The 1,327-nt window shown below is 35.5% G+C and overlaps 1 protein-coding gene across 1 annotated transcript; it reads right to left on the bottom strand.

Annotated features, from left to right (window-relative positions):
• Nucleotides 1–6: 6 nt before the first annotated feature.
• Nucleotides 7–941, bottom strand: LOC111402729 (auxin-responsive protein SAUR32-like). The gene has a single exon (XM_023031071.1). The coding sequence runs from the start codon at nucleotides 645–647 to the stop codon at nucleotides 111–113; it is 537 nt and encodes a 178-aa protein (XP_022886839.1). The 5' UTR covers nucleotides 648–941; the 3' UTR covers nucleotides 7–110.
• Nucleotides 942–1,327: the final 386 nt, after the last annotated feature.

Raw genomic sequence — 1,327 nt, 5'->3', positions numbered from 1 at the left:
TTCCAATCTTCATTCGGTAAAAGGCCATCAAGAAAATCAAGAAAACTATAATGCACCAGCAACTCAAGCACACAGATTATCTACACATGATATTACTCATTTAAGCACACTCAAAAGTGATTTATCTTGAGCAATCGCGGGGGTGTAAGAAGGCTATACGAAGTTCTCCTTGAGCCCCGAGCAGGACTAAAGGGACTACACGAGCCATACGCGAAACCACCACAAGAATGATTAGTCTCTTCACCTCTATCCATTTCAGCTAAAACTTTCCAGAAAAGATCGACATCACATGGAAGCATTAAAGGGCCTTCACTATTGAATCCGTATTCCACTTCAGCATCCTCAAGCAACATTTTGAACGAAGGGTGATTCGCGTACTCAATCTTGATCACGAACCTTTGTTTTTCCGGTCCAACATACACGAAGAAACAACCATTTGGAGCCACTTGGTGCTTCGCTTTGAGCCTTTTCTCGTCTTTGGATGAAGCTGAAGCCTTAGCTTTGCTGCAGTCCCACGATGTACTCTTGGAAAACTTAATATTCGTCGAAGATTTTGCCTGTCTATTCATAGACAGATAACTCTCTAATTTCTTGAGTACAGATTTTTTCTTCTCCTTCCCCCTTACAACATCCATATTTTCTTCCATGGACAAGCAAAAAATAAAAAATTAAAAAACCCCTCAAAATAATGAAACAAGCTCTATAGTTTCAACCTCTATCATAAGCCAAATTGAACATGGATCTCATTCTTGGCTTTGTTGCATTGTTCATGTTTTAAAAACTGAACCACCGCCTCTTAAGCCCCTCGACTGATTTAGTTGAAAAGCAAGATTCTTGAATTCAATTCAGAGAAATATATGTTATATATATAAGCAAATAATACATGCAAATGTATAAACAGAGAAGATAAAACTCTACAAGTTATATGCTTGGGACCTTAAGTTTACAACTGGGCAGGTAACACCTACATAGTCCCATACCATATGGACACTAGTAATAATGAGTTTATTTGTCAACGCAAAATGAGCCATCAAAGGAACAAAATAAATAATTATTTGGTAACTCATAAGTGGCCACTATGAAAAAAACTAGGTCAAATATGGTGAATACAACCCCTCTAGTGGAGTGCTCAAACAGCTAACAATTAATAAATTATTAAATTTGCAGTTTTTTATTTTGTAAGACCAAATCTCTTTCTTTTAAATGAAATTTAAGTGCAAATTGAGTACGAACATAATTAATTTTATGTGAATTAAGATATATATCTAACAAATATATTTTGTAAGATCAATTCTCTTTCTTTAAATGGAATTTACGTGCAAATTGA

Source organism: Olea europaea, chromosome 10 (genome assembly GCF_002742605.1).
Source record: "Olea europaea var. sylvestris chromosome 10, O_europaea_v1, whole genome shotgun sequence".
NCBI lineage: Eukaryota > Viridiplantae > Streptophyta > Magnoliopsida > Lamiales > Oleaceae > Olea > Olea europaea.
The sequence above is the reverse complement of the archived record's forward strand: the minus strand, read 5'-3'. Positions and strand labels throughout refer to the sequence as shown.